The sequence below is a fragment of the Pan troglodytes genome, chromosome 4 (assembly GCF_028858775.2).
Source record: "Pan troglodytes isolate AG18354 chromosome 4, NHGRI_mPanTro3-v2.0_pri, whole genome shotgun sequence".
In the NCBI taxonomy this organism is placed as follows: Eukaryota; Metazoa; Chordata; class Mammalia; order Primates; family Hominidae; genus Pan; species Pan troglodytes.
Genome location: NC_072402.2, coordinates 124,338,535 through 124,360,539, shown reverse-complemented (window position 1 = coordinate 124,360,539; position 22,005 = coordinate 124,338,535). Strand labels below are relative to the sequence as shown.

Below are 22,005 nucleotides of genomic sequence, written 5' to 3'. Positions count from 1 at the left end.
GATCAAAACTGTCTTTATTCTTTAAGAGTAAGAGCTGGGCGTGGTGGCTCACACCTGTAATCCCAGCACTTTGGGAGGCTGAGGTGGGCGGATCACGAGGTCAGGAATTCGAGACCAGTCTGGCCAACATAGTGAAACCCCGTCTCTACTCAAAATACAAAAAATTGGCCAAGTGTGGTGATGGGCGCCTGTAATCCCAGCTACGCAGGAGGCTGAGGCAGGAGAATCGCGTGAACCCGGGAGGCGGAGGTTGCAGTGAGCTGAGATTGCGCCACTGGACTCCAGCCCTGGCAACAGTGCGAGACCACGTCTCAAAAAAAAAAAAAAAAAAAAAATATAAGTATAGGCCGGACACAGTGGCTCACGCCTGTAATCCCAGCACTTTGGGAGGCAGAGGCGGGCAGATCACGAGGTCAGGAGTTCGAGACCAGCCTGGCCAACATGGAGAAACCCCGTCTCTACTAAAAATACAAAAATTAGCTGGTGTGGTGGTGTGCACCTGTAATCCCAGCTACTGGGGAGGCTGAGGCAGGAGAATCACTTGAATCTGGGAGGTTGAAGTTGCAGTGAGTGGAGATCGTGCCATTGCACTCCAGCCTGGGCGATAGGGCGAGACTCCATCTTAAAAAAAAAAAAGTAAGAGGCCGGGCGCAGTGGCTCATGTCTGTAATCCCAGCACTTTCGGAGGCTGAGGCGGGCAGATCATCTCAGGTCAGTAGTTCCAGACCAGCCTGACTAACATGGTGAAACCCCGTTTGTCCTAAAAATACAAACAATTAGCCGGGTGTGGTGGTGCACACCTGTAATCCCAGCTACTCAGGAGGCTGAGGCAGGAGAATCCGCTTGAACCCGGTAGGCAGAGGTTGCAGTGAGCCGAGATCGCGCCGTTGCACTCTAGCTTGGGCAAGAGGAGCGAAACTCCGTTTCCAAAAAAAAAAAAAAAAAAAAAAAAAAGTAAGAATATACCCAGGCAGGATATTTATAGAGGAAATGCAGCAATCTAATATTTATCATTAATTAGAAAACTTTAATTTGTAATCTACCAAAACAGTGAAAACAAACAACCCTTCCCCCGCCCCCCAATACAAACCCTCCGTTGGCTACTCCAGGGACAAGAGGCGTCACCATCGCTAAGGAGCTGGTTAGGAATGTCGGCTCTCCGACCCTAGCCCAGACTTACTGAATCAGAATGTGCATTTACCACGACGACCAGGTCATTACACGCATTTTACAGTTTCAGAACCCCTGCTATAGCCTACTGTACTTCAGCGCCAATATTTTGCTCAAAATTCCCAGCTGGAACTGTGGCTCCCGGAGTCTTTCACCAGATGGCAGCAGCCCACTCCTCCCTGTAGCACTCCCATTGTTCCAGGCAGGATTCAGCCGCAGGCTCCTCCGGAAGACCAGGGGCCGACGGGGCGGTGGCGGGGTCGTGCCCAGTGGGAGGGGTCGGGTCTGCCCAATGGGTTCTCCCGGGCGGGGGGCGGGGCTCTATTTCAGCAGCTCTCAGGGCCTTGTGCTCATCCCGAGTCCCGGGCTCAGTATGTGGCGCCTGCCACGCGCGCTGTGTGTGCATGCTGCAAAGACCAGCAAGCTCCCTGGACCTTGGAGCAGGCCTGCCGCCTTCATGTCCACTCTCCTCATCAATCAGCCCCAGTATGCGTGGCTGAAAGAGCTGGGGCTCCGCGAGGAAAACGAGGGCGTGTATAATGGCAGCTGGGGAGGCCGGGGAGAGGTACGCGGGCGCTCAAGAAATCTCTGCAGCCGCCGGGGCTCGCTTGAGGAGGCCGGGCGGGCACTGACCTACCGACTCCCCGCTGGCGCTGGAGGCGGTAGTAGCATGGGAGATTTTGAAGCTCCACAGTAAAAGTTTTCTCGTGTAGGGTGCCTTTAAAACAAAAACTTAGATTTTAGGTCCTTGTGTGCTATGCAGAATCGACGTCATTTTGGAGCTGTAGGGGCTAAACTTCCCGCGCATATTTAAAACCTTATGGTCGACCGGGCGCAGTGGCTCACGCCTGTAATCCCAGCACTTTGGGAGGCCTAGGCGGGCGGATCACCTGAGGTAGAGAGTTCAAGACCAGCCTGACCGACATGGAGAAACCTCGTCTCTACTAAAAAAAATACAAAATAGCCGGGAGTGGTGGCGCATGCCTGTAATCCCAGCTACTAGGGAGGCTGAGGCAGGAGAATCGCTTGAACCCGGGAGGTGGAGGTTGTAGTGAGCCGAGATCGTGCCATTGCACTCCAGCCTGAGCAACAAGAGCGAAATTCCGTCTCAAAAAAAAAAAAAAATTAAAACCTTATGGTCTTGGGATCTATGGTCTTGTGAGAAATGTGGCACACTGAGCGGTGCAACTGATCTTAATTTAGAGCTTAACTCTGGCTCTTCAGCTGTGATGTGCACCGCAGGTAACGTTCTTCAGTGTAGTTTTAAGTTATCTTCCTTCCTGAATTCTTTGGGAGTTTGCAAGCTTGGACTTGCCGAAATCTTGCCATGTTGTACGTGGGGCTGTGAACCCCTTTGAGGACTGGATTTTCAGCATTTCTCCATTGCCCAGGGCTTAACACCGCGCCTGATACCCATTACTGCTCAAAACAATGTTTTATAGAATACAATGGAAAGGTAAGGTTATTATCGCCCAGATTTTTTTTTAAAAGAAAGTTTTTTATAGGAGGATGTTATGTAACAGTTAACAAACTTTGTTGGACGTTGTATATTATATAATGAACCTGCCTTGGTAGAGGGAAAACGTCTTTTGGTAATCAGTGGCTGTAGGAGATACAGATAATTTTAATTGCTCCTCAAACCTCGGTGTTTCATCCTGATTTCCGTGTGGTATCTGATCATTAGGCTCTTGAAGGCCTTTTTAGCTGTGCCTTGATTTTCCCTTTCATTGTTGACCTGAGACCTCTCCAGTTGGTGTGGACACAGGACTTTCCAACGGTTTTCCTGCCTTGGCCATTTCATCTCTGAGCAGAGGGTGGGCAGAGTAAGGAAGAGAAGAAATAACTAAAACTAGTCAGTTTGGTCTGTTATTAATGGAAAAAGAGGCAAAATAACTGGTTATGTTAAGGTTTCTGTTTATATGCCTAATATTGAGATGTCAGGGGCGAGTTTTGCAGAAAGGTAGTTTCTAACGTTTAAGTCAGAAATGAAAGACAACCTCTGTTTATATGTAACAGAAGTTAACCTAAGCTTTTTGAGTTTGGGTATTATATCATTTTTTCCTCTCTTGTTTTTCTTCCCCGTTTGGTCTATTCCCTTACTTCAGAAGGGATTACGTTTTCTATACATGATCATCATCCTTTTGTTTTAAGGTTATTACGACCTATTGCCCTGCTAACAACGAGCCAATAGCAAGAGTCCGACAGGTAAGAGTGTGTGTGTCTGTGTGTGTGTGTGTTTAATTCAAATTATACACAAGGAGTTTGTGCAGGCTTTCTTTAGAGGCAGAAGCCAGTTAGGCAGGTCAAGAATAATATAAAATCACAAATGAAGAGAATAATGTGTTTATTTTTCATTTGTCATTTAGGACTGTCTGGGGGAGACTGTCCTCTCTTGGGTGGGGGCGTGAAAGGAAAGAACCATAGAAAAGGTGAAGCATAGAAAGATTAGGCAGGGGGCCATTTAAGGCAGTGCTTCTAAAGTACCTGAGGATTTTGTTAGAATGAAGCTTCTGACTTCCGAAGTCTGGGTTGGAGCTCAAGGTTCTGCATTTCTAATATGCCTTACATGTTGTTCCCAGATGAAGCTGACAGATTTTGCTTTGAAAAGCAAGGTTTTAAAGCACAGTTGGATACCAACCTGTTTTACCGGCTTCTAGCTAGTTTTTGGAAGTATAGACTGTGGGAATCATTCTCAGCCATAAATGTTAGGGAACCCTAGAGATTTCCCAATTCTTTTCTGAAAATATTTTTGTGTTCTAGAAGATCATCATCATTTCTCTTTATTTCCCCCTTTCTGTCCCCCTAATTCTTAATTTAGGCCAGTGTGGCAGACTATGAAGAAACTGTAAAGAAAGCAAGAGAAGCATGGAAAATCTGGGCAGATGTAAGTATGGCCTTTGTTTCTAGAATTCAGAAAAGATCACTTTGCCTATTGTAACCAATGAGATACATAAACATCTGATAAGCAGGTCAGTGCCGCCTTGTTAAAATGTGAGCTCCTTGGGGGCTGTGATACTGTACTAGGGCTCCTGCTGTTTTGGAAACACCTCTACCATATTTCTAGGGTAGTGCCTTTTTTGTACTTGCCATTCATTGAATGGATAAATTTAAGAATTAAAACTTTGTGCTGGTATAGTATAAACTTGAGCTGTGAACACTATTCTTCACTGAAATTACTTGAATTTATAATTAAATAGAAAATGAATAGAAGATCTATGCCAGAAATATTTGTTTGCTCCTCCTCTATCCCCCTGCCAGATTTGTCTGGGAGTATCTCAGCAATAGGTCAGCATTCCTGGTTTAAAGAACAACAGCAGATCGCACCTGGTGGCTCATGCTTGTGATCCCACCACTTCAGGAGGCTGAGGCGGGTGGATCATCTGAGGTCAGGAGTTCGAGACCAGCCTGGCCAACATGGTGAAACCCTGTCTCTAGTAAAAATACAAAAATTAGCTGAATGTGGTGGCGCGTGTAATCCAGCCTACTCAGGAGGCTGAGGCAGGAGAATTGCTTGAGCTTGGGAGGCGGAGGCTGCAGTGAGCCAAGATAGCACCACTGCACTCCATCCAGCCTGGGTGACAGAGTGAGACTCCATCTCAAAAAAAAAAAAAAAAAAAAAAAAAAAAAAGAGCAGTGGCAGCATCCCTTTCTCAGGGCCAGAGGCTCATGTTCCTTGACTGTCTAATCAGGCTGTGAGGCTCCACCATTGGTTAAATGAGCAAATGTGGGAACTGTGACTGGTGCTGGGCTGGCCACACTGACTTGTCACTAGGTGGGAGCTAGGCTCCTGAGAAGGGGAGAGTAAAGGCGAACTAGGATAGCCTGATTTCTCAACCTTTCCACTACCCCCATCCTCAGTGTGCTTTGTCTTGTAAAAAGAAAAGACTGGGGGTGCCTGCCTCCTGGGAGGGTTAAATGAGTTAACCATTTAAAGTGCTTACTGGAGAGCCTGGCACAGGAAAAGCCTCAATACATTTGAGTTAAACCCTGTGCTGTTGGGTGTGGGACTGCTGAGGGACTGCTGAGCTGCAGTATTTTCTCTGAGTCAGTGATTGCAAGGGGGGTTGGATGGGGTTGGGGTGGGTTGCAGAGTAGCAGCCTGTCCAAGAGAGCCCTGGGTTGGATGAAGCTTTTTTTTTTTTATCAGCCAGGATATGTCTTTGTGTAAAGCATGAAGCACATCTTTCCTCTACTTTAATTATGGATAAAAGTATGGCCTAGGGTTCCATTATACACAATCAAAAGTATCCTTGGGCAGAAAAATACCACTTCCACAAGTAAACAGTGTGCTAGGTAAAGTTCACCCTACCTGGATAGAGAATACTGTCCAAAACAGTGTCCTTCATTGTTTTAAAAACTTACTTGTATTTATTTCTGATCATAAAAGTAATAAATATTCTTTTTTTTTAAGAAAAGATTGATGCTGTAAATAAGATAAACAAATTTAGTCCCCTTACCCCAACCTCTGCAATGCAAAATGATCATTAGGTTTAGGTTTTGGTGCATTTCCTTCCAGTCTTTCATGTATTTATTTCATAGTTGTGATTATTGTACATCCATATATACATGGTGTGTATAAAATTTTGTGACCTGTGATGATTGCATTGCATAGCATCCTAAAGTTATTGCTTTTTTTTCTTTTTTTTTAAGACAGGGTCTGGCTCTGTCACCCAGGCTGGAGTGCAGTGGCCCAATCTTGGCTCACTGTAACCTCTGCCTTCTGGGCTTGGGATCCTCCCATCTCAGCCTCCCAAGTGGCTGGGATTACACGTACACACCACTATGCCTGGCTAATTTTTTTGTATTTTTTGTAGGGGTGGGGTTTCACCATATTGCTCAGGGCGGTCTCGAACTCCTAAGTTCAAACGATCTGCCCTCTTTGGCCTCCCAAAATGCTGGGATTATAGGCGTGAACCACCAGGCCCATCTGCATAATTTTTAAAAAATTGTTGTTTTCCTATACATATATACTTTTTTCTTTTGAGACGGAGTCTCACTCTGTCACTCTGCAGTGGTGTGATCTCGGCTCACTGCAACCTCTGCCTTTCAGGTTCAAGTGATTCTCCTGCCTCAGTCTCCCAAGTAGCTGAAACTACAGGTGTGCGCCACCAGGCCTGGCTAATTTTTTTAAAAAATATATTCTCCAATTTAAAACTTTTAATTAAAAAGTAAACTTTAACATCAAAAATGCAAACTTGGAGAAGACAGAAAAGATCACACACAAGGCTGTCACTTCACACTTGGAAGGTTGCACAGCGGCCAGGCAGAGGGGCTCCTCACTTCCCAGACAGGGCAGCGGCTGGGCAGAGGCGCTCCTCACTTCCCAGACAGGGCGGCAGCCGGGCAGAGGCGCTCTTCACTTCCTAGACAGGGTGGCGTCCGGGCAGAGGCGCTCTTCACTTTCCAGATGGGGCGGCAGCTGGGCAGAGGCAATCCTCACTTCCCAGACAGTGGGCAGCTGGGCAGAGGCGCTCCTCACTTTCCAGATGGGGCAGCAGCTGGGCAGAGGCACTCCTCGCTTCCCAGACAGTGGGCAGCTGGGCAGAGGCGCTCCTCACTTCCAGACAGTGGGCAGCTGGGCAGAGGCGCTTCTCACTTTCCAGATGGGGCGGCAGCTGGGCAGAGGCAATCCTCACTTCCCAGACAGTGGGCAGCTGGGCAGAGGCGCTCCTCACTTTCCAGACGGGGCAGCAGCTGGGCAGAGGCACTCCTCACTTCCCAGACAGGGCAGTGGCCGGGCAGAGGCGCTCCTCACTTCCCAGACAGGGCGGCAGCCGGGCAGAGGCGCTCTTCACTTCCTAGACAGGGTGGCGGCCGGGCAGAGGCGCTCTTCACTTTCCAGATGGGGCGGCAGCTGGGCAGAGGCAATCCTCACTTCCCAGACAGTGGGCAGCTGGGCAGAGGCGCTCCTCACTTTCCAGATGGGGCAGCAGCTGGGCAGAGGCACTCCTCGCTTCCCAGACAGTGGGCAGCTGGGCAGAGGCGCTCCTCACTTCCAGACAGTGGGCAGCTGGGCAGAGGCGCTTCTCACTTCCCAGATGTGGCGGCAGCCGGGCAGAGGTGCTCTTCACTTTCCAGATGGGGCGGCAGCTGGGCAGAGGCAATCCTCACTTCCCAGACAGTGGGCAGCTGGGCAGAGGCACTCCTCGCTTCCCAGACAGTGGGCAGCTGGGCAGAGGCGCTCCTCACTTCCAGACAGTGGGCAGCTGGGCAGAGGCGCTTCTCACTTCCCAGATGGGGCGGCGGCTGGGCAGAGGCGCTCCACACTTCCCAGACAGTGGGGCGGCCGGGCAGAGGCGCTCCTCACACCCCAGATGGGGCGGCAGCTGGGCAGAGGCGCTTCTCACTTCCCAGATGGGGCGGCGGCTGGGCAGAGGTCCTCCTCACTTCCTAGATGGTGGGCAGCCGAGCAGAGGCGCTCCTCACTTCCCAGTCAGTTGGGTGGCTGGGCAGAGGCACTCCTCACTTCCCAGACAGTGGGGCGGCTGGGCAGTGGCGCTCCTCACATCCCAGATGGGGTGGTGGCTGGGCAGGGCGCTCCTCACTTCCCAGACGGGGTGGCAGGCCTGGCTAATTTTTGTATTTTTAGTAGAGACAGGGTTTCACCATACTGGCCAGGTTGGTCTCGAACTCCTGAACTCGTGATCCACCCACCTTGGCCTCCCAAAGTGTTTGGATTACAGGCGTTAGCCACTTCACCTGGCCTTTCTATACATATATACTTAAAAAAAAACAAAAACAAAAAAATAGACCAGGCACGATGGCTCACGCCTGTAATCCCAGCACTTTGGGAGGCCAAGTGGGCGGATCACCTGAGGTTGGGAGTTCGAGACCAGCCTGACCAACATGGAGAAACCCCGTCTCTACTAAAAATACAAAATTAGCCAGGCATGGTGGTGCGCGCCTGTAACCCCAGCTACTTGGGAGGCTGAGGCGGGAGAATCACTTGAACCTGGGAGGCCGACCTTGCAGTGAGTGGAGATTGAGCCATTGCACCCCAGCCTGGGCAACAAGAGCAAAACTCCGTCTCAAAGGAAAAAAATTAATAGACTTTTATTTTTTAGAGCAGTTTGAAGTTTACAGAAAAACGAGTAGAAAGTACAGAATTCCCATTACTCCCTCATTCCTCTTCCCAAGTTTCCTTTTCTTCTTTTTTTTTTTAAGACAGAGTCGCCCAGGCTAGTGTACAGTGGCATGCTCACAGCTCACGGCTCACTGCAGCTTTGACCTCCTGGGCTCAAGCAATCCTCCCACCTCAGCCTCCTTGGTAACTAGGACTACAGGCATGTTCCTCCACACCTGGCTAATTTTTGTATTTTTTGTAGAGATGAGGTTTTGCTCTGTTGCCTAGGCTGGTCTCAGACTCCTGGGCTCAAGCAATTTACCCACCTCAGCCTCCCAAAGTGCTGGGATTACAGGCATGAGCCACCATGCCTGTAATAGGCCATTTCCCCTGTTATTAACATTTTGCATTAGTATGTTTTGTTACAACTGATGAGCCAATGTTGATGTGTTATTATAAACTAAAGTACACAATTTACGTGAGGGTTCACTCTTTGCATATCCTGTTTTGAATGCTAGTGCAACTTAACATGTTGTCTTTTGACTAGAAACGTCTATTGTATGTGTCTATTTATCTAGGGTAAATACAAACATTTGAAAAAAAAAAGAATTTATGTGAATTCAGGGTCTTGTCTTTTCCTGAACTGGTTTTTTTTCTGAGACTGAGTCTTGCTCTGTTGCCCAGGCTGGAGTGCAGTGGCATGATCTTGGCTCACTGCAACCTCCGCCTCCTAGACTCAAGTGATTCTCCTGCCTCATCTTCCTGAGTAGCCAGGACTACAGGCATGAGCCACCATGCCCGGCTAATGTTTTTTTTTGTATTTTTTAGTAGAGAACAGGGTTTCACCATGTTGGCCAGGTTGGTCTTGAACTCCTGACCTCAAGTGATCTGCCCACCTCTGCCTCCCAAAGTACAGGCATGAGCCACCACACCTGGAATGAACTGGTTTTTAAATCTATCTTTGCCCTAGGGAGTGCCGGCTGACATTATGATCTTTCTTAAATATTGGGCTGTACTTTTTTTGTTGCTATTTTCACATTCAGGATCTCATTTGGCAGTCAACTCTTACCCACCATGCCAGCCTCTGCACCTAACATCCTTTCTCATACTTCTGGTGCTTTTTAGACCTCCCAACAAATAGAATGGGGGTGCTACGTGGGAACAGGTTGCTTTCCTGGGTAATAGTAGAGTCAGTTGGGGATCCTACTTGTTTGATTTTGAGTTAAGCAATTGAGTTCAAAGTTTAGGGAAGAGGCAGAGTTTTTCCTAATTGTGCTCTGGGGCTCCTCCCTGGGGCAGGGACTTAGAGAGGCTCGGTAAGAACAGACCAAAGCTTGACCCCCTTCTCGTCACAGAAGCTTTCCCATCTCGATCCTCCCTCACGTGAGGCTTCTCTGCTTGGCCCTCATCCATTTGGCTGGCCTTGACTGTGTTAGGACAAACCACTGTTTCATGTAGTTCATTTGAGTTAATTCTAGAATTTTTCTTTTTCTTTTTTTTTTGAGACAGAGTTTTGCTCTTGTTGCCCAGGCTGGAGTGCAATGGTGCCATCTCGGCTCACTGCAAGCCCCACCTCCCCGGTTCAAGCGATTCTCCTACCTCAGCCTACCAAGTAGCTGGGATTACAGGTGCCCGCCACCAATTTTTTAAATATTTTTAGCAGAGATAGGGTTTCACCATGTTGGCCAGGCTGGTTTTGAATTCCTGACCGCAAGCGATCCACCCGCCTTGGCCTCCCAAAGTGCTAGGATTACAGGCATGAGCCACTGTGACTGGCCAATTCTAGAATTTTTCAAAGGGAACGTTTTTCTTTAAGGGAAATGGAAACAAAGTGAAACATATGGAAAGGTAGTTTATAGAAATTGATTTCTTTCTAAGGAATAGACTTGCTGCTTTCTTCCATGAGCCAGTTTCAGCACAGAATGCAGCCCATTTCTGCCGTCTGCATCCCCATGTGTCCTCATTTTCCCTCCCATCTCTGGTGAGAAAGAGTAGGAGTCTCTCTGTCCTTGAAGACAGGGAACTGTTTTTTTTTTCTTTCTTTTTTCTTTTTTTTGAGACAGAGTCTTACTCTGTCACCCAGGCTGGAGTGCAGTGGTGCGATCTCGGCACACTGCAACCTCTGCCTCCTGGGTTCAAGTGATTCTCCTGCCTCAATCTCCTGAGTAGCTGGGATTACAGGTACCAAGCGTGGCTAATTTTTGTATTTTTAGTAGAGACAGGGTCTCACCATGTTGGCCAAGCTGGTCTTGAACTCCTGATCTCAAATGATCCACCTGCCTCGGCCTCCCAAAGTGCTGGGAATACAGGCATGAACCACAGCCCCCGGCCATAATTTTCCAAAACCACTTTCTCTTGCTTTTCAGCCTTTGCATATGCTCTGTACCCCTCTAACCCCATGCTTTTCCTCCACTTTGCCTACCTCTTCACAACACCTGGCATGCTTTAGGTCTTAGCCCTAAACTTCTAAACTTGTAAAAAGCCTACTTCAGGTTGCTCCAGTTGTGAAATCTAGCTCCCCTTTCATGGCATTTGCCACATTAGATTGTAATTGCCTGTTTCTTGCCTTTATCACCCCCATGGACTGTCAGCTCTATAGAGGGCAAGAATTGTAACTGCCTCATTTGCAGTAGAATATCCAGGGATTAGCACAGTATCTGGCACATAGAACATATGCAATAATTATTTGTTGAAAGACTGACTGAATAAAATGTGTCCAGAATGGGAGGTAAAAGGCCATGTATACTGGCCATTCTGAGTTGAAATTAACCAACTTAACTAAACTTATAAATGTGCTGACTAAATTCAATTGAAACATCATTAAATCCACACCATGTGCTAGGAAATGTATAGGTTATGTGCTGATTGATATAATGCTACAGGTTTTTGTTTCCTGTTTCCAAAAGTGTGCATATGTTGTGAAAATGACAGACATTGCAAACATATAAATTGTGGATGAAAATCTGTTATAATTTCATTCCCCACAAAAAACCATTGTGAACAGCTTGGTATATGTTGCTCCAAATTTAAGCAGAAGTTTACTTACCATAAGTGTTTTCTTGTTTTGTATTATTCTATTATAGCTTTTCAATGTTTTCCCATAAAAATCTACCTTATTTTATCACTGTTCCGTAATTAACCAATCATGTGCTGATGGACAGTTGGTTTCTTTTTTTCTTTACTAGAAACAGCACTGCAATGAATATCATTGTACCTATACTTTTGCATACTTATGTATATAAGCTCAGTTTCTGTAAGCAGAGCTGCTTAGTTAAAGGGTAGGAATGTCATGCCTGTAATCCCAGCACTTTGGGAGGCCGAGGCAGGCGGATTACTTGGCATCAGGAGTTCGAGACCAGCCTGACCAACATGGTGAAACCCCATCTCTGCTAAAAATACAGAAAATTAGCCGGGCGTGATGGCAGGCGCCTGTAATGCCAGCTACTTGGGAGGCTGAGGCAGGAGAATCACTTGAACCCAGGAGGCAGAGGTTGCACTGAGCCGAGATCGCGCCACTGCACTCAAGCCTGGGCGTGACAGAGCAAGACCCCGTCTCGAAAAATAAATAGATAAAACAAAGGGTAGGAAAGTTTTAAATGTTAATAGATTGCAAAGTGACCATCCAGAAAAGCTGTACTAAGAGACAGTGATACACTTGGGGAGAAGAGAGAGCAAGGAAGAACCTTGAGCTCACAGCCAAGCTCTGTGAGGCAAGTGTGAGCAGTGCTGTGATTAGGAGCAGTGGGAGTTAGGGGGAGGGTGTGATTGGCTTCTGCCTGGGGGAAGGTTTCATGGAGGGGAATGTTCCTTTTACATGTACTTTATTATTTTTTTTGAGACAGAATTTCACTCTTGTCATCCAGGCCGGAGTGCAATGGCGGGATCTCAGCTCCCTGCAACCTCCCCCTCCGGGGTTCAAGTGATTCTCCTGCTTCAGCCTCCCAAGCAGCTGGGATTACAGGCGCCTGCCACCATGCCCGGCTAATTTTTGTATTTTTAGTAAAGATGGGGTTTCACCATGTTGGCCAGGCTCATCTTGAACTCCTGACCCCAAGTGATCCACCTGCCTCAGCTTCTCAAGTGCTGGGATTATAGGCGTGAGCCACCGCACCCAGCCTTAGCTGTACTTTGAAGGAGAGGCAGAATTGGGAAGAACTTGATGGGAGAGAGGGAGTGATGGTCACAGTTGGAGAAATTGTGTCTCATTCATGAATCACATCTCAAACTTTATATGACATAAGCTGTGCTCTTTACCCCCAAAACCTGATGTTTCCCTTCAAGTCTTCTTCATCCCAGTAATTATACTTCATCTACCTACCTATTTAAGCCAGAGAGCGGGAACTTATCCTGAGTTCTTTTATTCTCTTCATTTCCTGCATCTGTGTGTCCTGTCAATTCTACTCCCAAAATAGACCGTGAATCCACTTGCTGTTTCCCTTGTTACCACTGCAATCTTTTTTTTTTTTTTTTTTTGAGATGGAGTCTCGCTCTGACGCCCAGGCTGGAGTGCAGTGGCGCAATCTCGGCTTATTGCAAACTCCACCTCCCGGGTTCACGCCATTCACCTGCCTCAGCCTCCCGAGTAGCTGGGACTACAGGCGCCTGCCACCACGCCCTGCTAATGTTTTGTATTTTTAGTAGAGATGGGGTTTCACTGTGTTAGCCAGGATGGTCTCGATCTCCTGACCTTGTGATCTGCCCGCCTCAGCCTCCCAAAGTGCCGGGATTACAGGCGTGAGCCACCGCGCCCGGCCACCACTGCAATCTTAAGACTAAGTCACTATAATCTTTTTTTTTTTTTTGAGACAGAGTCTTGCTCTTGTTGCCCAGGCTGGAGTGCAGTGGCATGATCTCGTTTCACTGCAACCTCCGCCTCCCGGGTTCCAGTGATTCTCCTGCCTTAGCCTCTCAAGTAGCTGGGATTATAGGTGCCCACCACAACGTCCTGCTAATTTTTGTATTTTTAGTAGAGACAAGGTTTCCCCGTGTTGGCCAGGCTGGTCTTGATCTGCTGACCTCAGGTGATCCACCCACCTCGGCCTCCCGAAGTCCTGGGATTACAGGCATGTACCACTGCGCCTGGCCTATAATACATTCTTAATTGATCTCCCTGCTTCTACTCTTTTCCCCTTCAACGTATCCTCTACCTATCACATAGCGATATTAAAAGATAAAGCAAATCCTCTTATTCTGCACCTTAAAAGACATTCAAGACTTCACATTGCACCTGGAGTAAGATTCCAACACCTTACAAGCTTCTAGCTTTAGACATACTGGCCTTCCCAGTCAGCCCCTTTTATTTTCCATGGATCCCTCTTACATGTTTTTTCCTTATCCCTGGGAAGAATATTCCTATGGCTTACTTTTCCCATTCTTCAGGTTTCAGCTTCAATATTACCTCCTTAGAGATTTTTCCTGCCAATCTTTTTTTTTTTTTTTTTTTTGAGATGGAGTGTCACTTTGTTGCTCAGGCTGGAGTGCAATGGCGTGATCTCAGCTCACTGCAACCTCTGCCTCCCGGGTTCAAGCGATTCTCCTGCCTCAGCCTCCTGACTAGCTGGGATTACAGGCGCACACCACCATGCCCAGCTAATTTTTGTATTTTTAGTAGAGACGGGGTTTCACCATGTTGCCCAGGCTGGTCTCGAACTCCTGACCTCATGATCTGCCCGCCTCAGCCTCCCAAAGTGTTGGGATTACAGGTGTGAGCCACCACGCCCAGCCTCCTGCCATCCTTTTAGGTAAAGTAACTTACCCATTTCCCCTCCAATCTTGCTGTTTTTCTCTGTCTCAGCTTCCTTTTTATTTCCTTTGTCTTTAAAACCCTGATGGCAATTTGTAATTATTTGTTGGCAATTTGTAATTATTTGTTGCCTTTTCTTCTCCTCTGTGCCTTCCAGTAGATATTTGCTCCATGAATGCCTTGCTTCTTATTTTGGCTCCAGTGCCTGGCCATATCACAGTCTTGATGTGATCAAAAGTCTTCTTTGATATGATTTTACTTTGTTCTTTTACAGCACACATCCAATACTGTGTTATAAACATGAATTTATGCTTTGAATCAGACACAAAAATTGCATTCTTTTCTTAGATTCCTGCTCCAAAACGAGGAGAAATAGTAAGACAGATTGGCGATGCCTTGCGGGAGAAGATCCAAGTACTAGGAAGCTTGGTAAAGTATTTTTGTAGTATATACACAATTCTTTGAGTGGAGAATAAGGCTGTCATGCTTTTCTATATATAAAATTGTGAGGTTTTTTTTTTTTGAGATGGAGTCTCGCTGTCACCCAGGCTGGAGTGCAGTGGTAAAATCTTGGCTCACTGCAGCCTCTGCCTCCCATGTTCCAGCAATTCCCCTGCCTGAGCCTCCCGAGTAGCTGGGATTACAGGCTTGTGCCACCACGGCTGGCTAATTTTTTGTATTTTTAAAGTAGAGATGGGGTTTCATCATGTTGGCCAGGCTGGTCTTGAACTCCTAACCTCAGGTGATCCTGCCTGCCTCGGCCTCTCAAAGTGCTGGGATTATAGGCATGGGCCACCACACTTGGCTAGAAGAGTTTTTAAGAAAAGTAGTTTATATTATATTAAATTTTATTATTTATTTATTTATTTATTTTTGAGATGGAGTCTTGCTCTTATTGCCCAGGCTGGAGTGCAATGGCAGGATCTCGGCTCACTGCAACCTCCCCCTCCTGGGTTCAAGCGATTCTCCTGCCTCAGCCTCCCGAGTAGCTGGGATTACAGGTGTGCACCACCATGCCCGGCTAATTTTTGTATTTTTAGTAGAGACAAGGTTTCACCATGTTGGCCAGGCTGGTCTTGAACTCCTGACCTCAGGTGATCCACCCGCCTTGGCCTCCCAAAGTGCTGGGATTATAGGCATGAGCCACTGTGCCCGGTTGTACTTCATATATTTTAAAAATTCTTTCCTTAGAGGAAAGATTAACTAGGTAGACAGGAAAAAGTGAAGGCAATTGTTGTGTTTTAAAATTCTTTGGAAAATGAAACAGACTTTCTTCAGTTTATTACATTTACAAAACATGTTTTGCTTCCCCCTTTCTTTAATTTAATGTTTATAATGTGAATTCTGTTGGAAAAATTCTGCTTGTCGTTTTATATTTCTAGGTGTCTTTGGAGATGGGGAAAATCTTAGTGGAAGGTGTGGGTGAAGTTCAGGAGTATGTGGATATCTGTGACTATGCTGTTGGTTTATCAAGGATGATTGGAGGACCTATCTTGCCTTCTGAAAGTAAGCAATGAAATTAGTTAAGCTGAGTTTTGTACTCTGATATACAGAGCTCCAAAAAAAATAAAATACTCTGGCTATTGACTGTGCAAAAGAGAAATTTCAAGTGGCATAAATATGTGAAAATATCCTCAATCTTTCAAAGAAATGCAAATTAAAACAGATGAAAATGTTAGATCAAGAACCTTTTTGTTTTAAAGATAAAACTTAATGTTGGCAAGTCCACGGGTAAGACACTTTTAACTCATCTGTAAAACGATTTGGAAATATACCCAAAGAGCTCTAACTTTAAAGAGCCCAGTTTTAAGAATCTAAGTAAATAATCTGAAATAAGACAGAAGTTATGTTTAAAGAAGTTCATTGTGGCATCAATAAAAAACATTAGAAATGACCTAAACATCGAATCATAAGGGGAAAAAATCTAAGCCAATTTTGGTAGACTATTAGCATGTACTAAAAATAATGTTTGTGAAGGTTGTCTTCCCCTAACCCACACTTTTACGGGAGGATTTTATTTACTTATTTTTAAATTATACTAATGTTAATTTTTTTTGAAGAAACGATGGATTCATATCAGAAAATAAGAAAGCAATAAAAGGTTGAAGGATTAAAAGTTTCCCTCCTACCCCCATGACTAAGCCATAGTACCCCATGGAAGTAGTGAATGCTTTCAATTTCTTGTGTGTCTTTTTTATATTTTGTAGGATCTTGCTGTGTTGTTCAGGCTGGTCTCAAACTTCTGTCCTCAAGTGATCCTCCCCTTCAGCCTCCCGAGTAGCTGGGATTATAGGCATGAGCCACCTTCCTAGGCCCTTGTGTATCTTTTTAGAGCACGTACAGCCAAATATGTAGCAAACTATACATTTTTTTTTTTTGAGATGGAGTCTCGCTCTGTTGCCCAGGCTGGAGTGCAGTGGCGCGATCTTGGCTCACTGCAACCTCCACCTCCCGGGTTCAAGCGATTCTTCTGCCTCAGACTCCCGAGTAGCTGGGATTACAGGTGTGCGCCATCACACCCGGCTAATTTTTGTATTTTTGGTAGAGATGGGGTTTCACCATCCTGGCCAGGCTGCTCTTGAACTCCTCACCTCATGATCCACCCACCTTGGCCTCCCAGAGTGCTGGGATTACAGGCGTGAGCCACTGTGCCCGGCCGCAAACTGTACGTTCTGTTTTATACTTTTATATTCAATAATATATCTTGGAAATTGTTTTTTTGTTTTCTTTTTTTGAGACAGGATTTTACTGTCTTGCCCAGGCCAGAATGTAGTGGCATGATCACAGTTCACTGCAGCCTCAACATCCCCGGGATCAGGTGATCCTCCTACCTCAGCTAGGACTGTAGGTGCATGCCATCATACCTGGCTATTTTTTTTTTTTTTTTTTTTTTTTTTTTTTGTAGAGGTGGGATTTTGCAGTGTTGCCCAGGCTGGTCTCGAACTCCGGGGCTCAGGTGATCTGCCTGTCTCAACCTCCCAAAGTGTTAGGATTGCAGGCGTGAGCCACTGTGTCAGGCTGGAAATTGTTTTCGCATTATTCTATTAAGGGGCTTCCTTCATCTGTGTTTGCAGCTGTCTATTTTGTTATAAAGAGACTATAATTTATTTAGTCAGCTTCCAAATGATGTATATGTAGGGCTGTTTTCAGTGTTTTTCTATTACAAGCTGTTCTGTAAGAACCAATCTTATACTCTGAGGTTTTAACAATGAAGATACTAAGATGACAGCAAGAGTAAGAAAAAAAAAAGAGCTGGACAAGGTGGCTCACACCTGTAATCCCAGCACTTCGGGAGGCCAAGGCGGGCAGATCACCTGAGGTTGGGAGTTAGAGACCATCCTGGCCAACATGGAGAAACCCCATTTCTACTAAAAATACAAAATTAGCGAGGCATGGTGGCGCATGCCTGTAATCCCAGCTACTCGGGAGGCTGAGGCAGGAGAATCGCTTGAACCCGGGAGGCGGAGGTTGCGGTGAGCCGAGATCGTGCCATTGCACTGCAGCCTGGACAACAAGAGCGAAACTCCATCTCAAAAAAAAAAAAAAAAAAAATGAGGTTAAGAGTGTAAGCGATTTGTGATGTTTGCAATGTGGATAGAGCAAAACAGGTGACTGTATGTCTGCATTGGCAATGGTGGGATAGAAGTGTATGCTAAAGTGGTAGCAGTGGTTATCTCTGTGGCAGAATTATTAGTAGTGGATTTTCTTCTATTTTTCTGCATTTTCTAAATTTCCATGATGGTTATTAGGTTACATTTATAATAAGGAAATAAATATTTTTCAAAAAATCATATTTTTCTCTTTTCTTGGAATATTGAGTAAATTCCCTACTTGTAGAAAGAGTTGGGGGAGTCTTTTTAAGTCTAATTAAGGACACTTAATGTCCTTAATTAGATATCTAGCAATGATTCCCATTATCCAATATTAATTTTATGTCATTGAACACTTTCAAGAGTTTTTTTCTAGCTAAGAAAAGTTAATAGGCCCACCGTGGTGGCTCATGCCTGTAATCCCAGCACTTTGGGAGGCAGAGGTGGGCGGATCACTTAAGGTCGGGAGTTTAAGACCAGCCTGACCAACATGGAAAAACCCCATCTCTAATAAAAATACGGATTAGCTGGGCATGGTGGCACATTCCTGTAATCCCAGCTACTCGGGAGGCTGAGGCAGGAGAATCACTTGAACCTGGGAAGCGGAGGTTGCAGTGAGCCGAGATCACGCCATTGTTCTCCAACCTGGGCAACAGAAGAAAACTCCATCTCAACAACAACAGCAGTAAGAACAATACAGTTAATAAACCTCCAATTTGGGGATATGTACATGTGCTAGCAGGTAACTATTTGATTTATACCTACTATGATGCCTGCCTCACAATTAAAATTTTTCTCAATTGCTTGCACATTTTTGTTCGTTTATTTGAGATAGGATCTGTCACCCAGGCTGGAGTGCAGTGGTGTGATTATAGCCCCTTGCATCTTGGACCTCCTGGACTCAAGCAATCTTTCCACCTCAGCCTCCCGAGTAGCTGGGATTACAGGCACATGCCACCAAGCCCAGTTAATTTAAAAATTTTTCTTGTAGAGACGAGGTTGCACTATGTGGCCTAGGCTGGTCTAGAACTCCTTGGCTCAAATAATCCTCCTGCCTTGGCCACTCAAAGTGTTGGGATTGTAGCCATGAGCCACCACACCTAGCTTACACTTCTATTTTTTTTTAAAGCAGTTTACTCATTTATGTAGAGACTTTGGGGTAACTTTGGCTTTATTAATTCAATAAATGCTTATGGAGCATCTATCAGGTGCCGGGTAGTCTACTAGGTGATACTCGAGCTATAAGGCATAGTCCCTGTCCTCAAGGGATTTATAAGCTTATAAATTATACCTTAGAGTGGGAGATAAATAAACAGGTAATTATATCCAGCATAATCCAGCATGGTAAGTAATATGAGGGAGTAAACGGTAGGATGGTGGGCAGATAGCTGGGAGCCCCTAACCCAGCCTCATGAGTGCAGTCCAGGAAGGCCTCCAAGAGAAGGTTAGCCAAGGTAAGGTCCCAAATGGGACAAAGAGGAGAAGGAGTGGAGTGCTGGAAGTTGTTTTAAAGAAGGAAGAAGCCTGTGTGAAGGCTGAGAGGGTCTGGCTTATTTGGGAGGATTGCATTGCTTCAGCACAGCTGGAGGGTGCAGTGGTAGGGCAGGTAGAGTGGAAAGAGAACCTCGGGAAGAGATTTTGTCTGACAAGGAGATTGGACTTTATTCTGAGAATAGCTACAGTAGGTATCCAAAATCCACAGGGTTATAAGCAAGGGGGTGACATCAGGGCAGAGATGGGAGGGCAGGAGAGGAGGAGGCAGGCCCTGCCAGGAAGAGGCTGTGCCAGCACTTCATCTCTAGGGATTAAGGTGCCCAGATTAAGGAGGGCCCAGGAGTGAGGTGCTGTGTCTGGTATGGTCCCTCATCCTAGCTAGCAGTGTGAGTGTGGCTAGAAAGACTGATGGCTGGGACAGCCACCTTTCCAGTTGGTCTGTGGTTTTAACTGGGATTTGTGAACCATCGTATTCCTGTGGTATGGTTCTATACTGTCCAGCTGCCTTTAATTAAAATAAACACCTTGTAGGATTATGGGTGACTTTAAAGTTTGTAAGTTTGTATTTAAAATACAATATTTTTGTTTGTTTTTTCTTTTCTTTTCTTTTTTTTTTTGATACAGGGTCTTACTCTGTTGTCCAGGCTGGAGTGCAGTGGTGCAATCCCAGGTCACTTCAGCCTCAATCCCCTGGGCTCAAGCAGTTCTCCTCAGCCTCCCAAGTAGCTGGGACTACAGGCATATAACCAATCACACCTAACTAATTTTTAATTTTTTTTGTAGAGTCAGGGGTCTTGCCATGTTGATCCAAGTCTCAAACTGAGCTCAAGTGATTCTCCCGTCCCAGCATCCCAAAGTGCTGGACATTGTAGGCATGAGCCACTGCTCCTAGCTAATTTGTATTTTTAGTTTTCTTATAGTGAATGTAAAGATTTGCATAATTCATTTTATTTATTTATTTATTTTTTGAGGCGGAGTCTCCCTCTGTTGCCCAGGCTGGAGTGTAATGGCAGGATCTCGGCTCACTGCAACCTCTGCCTCCCGGGGTCAAGTGATTCTCCTGCCTCAGCCTCCTGAGTAGCTGGGATTACAGGCACCCGCCACCACGCCCGGCTAATTTTTGTTTTTTCAGTAGAGACGGGGTTTCACCATGTTGGCCAGGCTGATCTTGAACTCCCGACCTCAAGTCGGGAGTCCACCTGCCTTGGCCTCCCAAAGTGCTGGGATTACAGGAGTGAGCCACCACGCCCGGCCTGCATAATTCATTTATTCAACATATATATAATTATTAGAACTCCCCCTTCCCATCTTCCACCAATAAATGAGCCACCTTGTCTTGAATTCAGAGAAGTTGGCCCAGGGATTCGTCAGGTAACATAAAGAATATGGGAGGCCAGGCGTGGTGGCTCACTCCTGTAATCCCAGCACTTTGGGACGCCAAGGTGGATGGATCACTTGAGGTCAGGAGTTTGAGACCAGCCTGGGCAACGTGGTGAAACTCCTTCTCTACTAAAAATAAAAAATTAGCTGGGCATGGTGGCACGTGCCTGTAATCCCAGCTACTCAGGAGGGTGGGGCTCGAGGATTGCTTGAACTCAGGAGGTGCAGTTGCAGTGAGCTGAGATTGCGCCACTCCACTCCAGCCTGGGTGACAGAGTGAGACTGACTCAAAACCAAACAAAACAACATGGGCCTAAGCCCCTGTGCCCTGGTCATGTTCTGCCCTTTGTGATCATACCACCTAGGGCACCCATCAACTCTAGAAAGTGTCCTTGTCTCCCAGGTGCACTGATACTGCTCTGATCTATGCAGAGTTCCTATGAAGATCAGAGGCATAATGAATATCATTATGATTTACAAGGTAGTGTGGTAATAACCACTTTTGTTGTACATTAGTTAATGTACTGATATCCCATGGCTGTGTAGCAATTTCCCACTATAAGGCATCTGGAATCTTCTCCAGTCTGCTGTACGTTTGTTCTTATTAACTTGATGGGCATTAAATTAACATGCTTCTGCATGTTCCATCCTTTTTCTGTCCTCAGGATCTGGCCATGCACTGATTGAGCAGTGGAATCCCATAGGCCTGGTTGGAATCATCACGGCATTCAATTTCCCTGTGGCAGTGTATGGTTGGAACAACGCCATCGCCATGATCTGTGGAAATGTCTGCCTCTGGTAAGACCTGTTCACTTTCCTATTTAGTAGTGAGTGATAAAAATAGCCATTTCTAGATACTACTACCTCAGCCTCTTCAGTAACTGGGATTATAAGTGTGCATCACCACACCTGGCTTCTTCAATAAAACTTTATTTTATTTTATTTTTTTGAGATGGAGTTTCACTCTTGTTGCCCTGGCTGGGGTGTAATGGTGCGAACTCAGCTCACTGCAACCTCCGCCTCCCAGGTTCAAGCAATTCTCCTGCCTCAGCCTCCCAAGTGGCTGGGATTACAGGCATGCGCAACCATGCCCGGCTAATTTTTTGTATTTTTAGTAGAGATGGGGTTTCACGATGTTGGCCAGGCTGGTTTTGAACTCCTGACCTCAGGTGATCCACCTGCCTTGGCCTCCCAAAATGTTGGCATTACAGGTATTAGCCATTGCACCTGGCCAATAAAACTTTGGTAGTGAACTCCCAAGTAATTCTGAGGCAGTTGGTCAGTGTTTCCATTTAGGTCTTAAATTTTTCAACTCTGCAAAATATCTGATAGTAAAAATGTTATATTTTAGATGGCAAACAGTTATTTGTTTTTTACTTTTGTGTTCAGTGGAAGAAATTAAATAAGGAAAATCAGGACAATTGTCTTTAGCTCATTTTGCTTGCATCTGTTCCACTAGTTATTAATTTGTTTTAAATGTGTGGTACTCAGTTGAATGTATTCAAAAACTAACTGTAAAATAGGACATATTTGGGAGGACTAATAGCTGTATTTCTTACTTTAAC

General features: G+C 45.8%; 1 protein-coding gene across 1 annotated transcript in view; it reads left to right on the top strand.

The window, feature by feature from the left end:
* The window catches only part of ALDH7A1 (aldehyde dehydrogenase 7 family member A1), a 53,720-nt gene continuing 31,715 nt past the window's right edge, over positions 1–22,005 (top strand). Inside the window, exons 1-6 of the mRNA XM_001157473.7 lie at positions 1–1,735; positions 3,322–3,375; positions 3,989–4,054; positions 14,325–14,405; positions 15,359–15,482; positions 21,106–21,238. Coding sequence (XP_001157473.5) covers positions 1,190–1,735; positions 3,322–3,375; positions 3,989–4,054; positions 14,325–14,405; positions 15,359–15,482; positions 21,106–21,238 — 1,004 coding nt within the window. The 5' untranslated portion in view covers positions 1–1,189. The remainder of the gene's footprint in view (positions 1,736–3,321; positions 3,376–3,988; positions 4,055–14,324; positions 14,406–15,358; positions 15,483–21,105; positions 21,239–22,005) is intronic.